The sequence below is a fragment of the Pseudomyrmex gracilis genome, unplaced genomic scaffold (assembly GCF_002006095.1).
Source record: "Pseudomyrmex gracilis isolate BER0280 unplaced genomic scaffold, ASM200609v1 scaffold_3302, whole genome shotgun sequence".
NCBI classification, from domain to species: Eukaryota; Metazoa; Arthropoda; class Insecta; order Hymenoptera; family Formicidae; genus Pseudomyrmex; species Pseudomyrmex gracilis.
In genome coordinates this window covers 8,122-9,794 of record NW_018023886.1, presented here as the reverse complement: position 1 = coordinate 9,794, position 1,673 = coordinate 8,122, and the positions used below count along the sequence as shown (strand labels likewise).

The 1,673-nt window shown below is 27.6% G+C and overlaps 1 protein-coding gene across 1 annotated transcript; it reads left to right on the top strand.

Annotated features, from left to right (window-relative positions):
* Positions 1-45: 45 nt before the first annotated feature.
* LOC109863134 lies at positions 46-1,482 on the top strand. The gene is made up of 2 exons (XM_020443327.1): positions 46-354; positions 595-1,482. The coding sequence occupies exons 1-2, from the start codon at positions 153-155 to the stop codon at positions 897-899; spliced, it is 507 nt and encodes a 168-aa protein (XP_020298916.1). The 5' UTR covers positions 46-152; the 3' UTR covers positions 900-1,482.
* The last annotated feature ends 191 nt before the right edge of the window (positions 1,483-1,673 follow it).

Here is a 1,673-nt window from a genome sequence, read left to right as displayed (position 1 = left end):
TATTTATATTTCTTATTTAATTTTACTTTATTTGTTTAGGTCAAAGTTTTGAAGTAGAGAGCAAGGAGATAATCCCGTTGTTTGATCCTCCACATTTAATCAAAGGAATTAGGAACAATTTATTGACAAAAAATTTGGCTTTGGAGAAGAATATGGAAAAAATAGCATCGTGGGATGTAATTAAAACAGCGTGGATTATGGACAAACATTTGAATATAACCCGACCACATTTGAGGAAAATTACGCCTACGCATATAATAGAGGATAAAATTAAGAAGATGCGAGTTAAGTACGCAGCGCAAGTGTTGAGTGGAACAATGGCTAGCACAATTGAAATGTTTACGAGATCAAAATGTAAGTATTCATATTATACAAATAAAGAAAGTTTTGAGTTTATTTCAATATATTACGGATTTTTTTTTATAGTAAAAATTTTAAATATAAAGATAAAACTTTAATATTGANATATAAGAATATTAAATATGTTATTTTATAATGCAATTTATTAAATGATTTTATTAAATGATGGTTATGTAAATGTCTATTGTAATATATATATAATGATTATATAAATGCATATTGCATATTTTACAGTGGTGTTAACAATAAATGATGAAAATGTCTTCATAAATGAGGAAGAAGGACTAGCTACAATGGAAGCTGTAAATTTTTTCAACGATTTATTTGATTCGGTAAATGGAGACAACAGGAAAAACGACGAAATTAATGAACTGAGATGTCCAGTGACAGAAGACAGTAAACACCATAACTTTTGGGTGAGTGCAAAGAGTGTTTTACATAAAATGAAATTTATAGAAAAAGTATCTTGTAATGTTGTAAAATCTGTACCTTCTTTGGTTAACTGGTCATTCACGATCGATGGCTTCCAAATACTTTGAAAAACTCTTCGTGATGAGTATGGCTTTCATATATTCAATCCGCGATTTTGTAATCAAGATCCTTTAGAAAATTTTTTCGGGCAAGTAAGANGCCATGCCGTACGTAATATTAATCCAACGCCAAAACAATTCGAAGAATCATTTTTTACATTGCTTGTAAGTAATTTTCGAACGATTTCAGTTACACGCGGTAATTGTGAAATTTCGGAAGATAATTCTATATTTTTTTCTTTAGAACAATATNTAGAAAGTAACGTTAATATAAATGTTAATGAATATACCGATGAACCGTCCGAACTTATTTTAGAACAAACAATTTCAGATGAAATTATTATCGCGTCTTCATTAGATAGTAAAGACGAAATTATTAAATTAATACTTAAAGAAGTAAATTTTTGTAGTGATTGTGAAAATAGTTTTAAAAGTAGTGAATTTCCAGTTTGCCAAAGAAAAATAATGCGTTTTAGTAATAAATTGCTGAAAACTAGAGCATATAGAAGTAATATTTCAAAAATATTGTTAAATTTTTTCGAAAATTGGAATATTNATATAAATTGGCACAATTGTACAGAACATTCGCGTAATGTAATTTATAAAATAATTATACGTGTGATTTTATTAAAAACTATAAAATTATGGTGTGAAAAACGAAATAATTTAATTACAAATGATGTAAATACTGCATTATTGCAACGCGCGGTAGTAGATGTACAAATGCATATGCGTGCGGATTATAAAAATAAGAATATAAAAAAACGTTCTTTGCAACATTGT

What these genes read in the sequence shown, in the direction of transcription:
- LOC109863134 (XM_020443327.1), top strand. Translation starts at nt 153, where the DNA reads ATGGAAAAAATAGCATCGTGGGATGTAATTAAAACAGCGTGGATTATG. An exon ending in AATGTTTACGAGATCAAAAT is followed by an intron (nt 355 to 594) that starts GTAAGTATTCAT and finishes CATATTTTACAG; the next exon opens with TGGTGTTAACAATAAATGAT.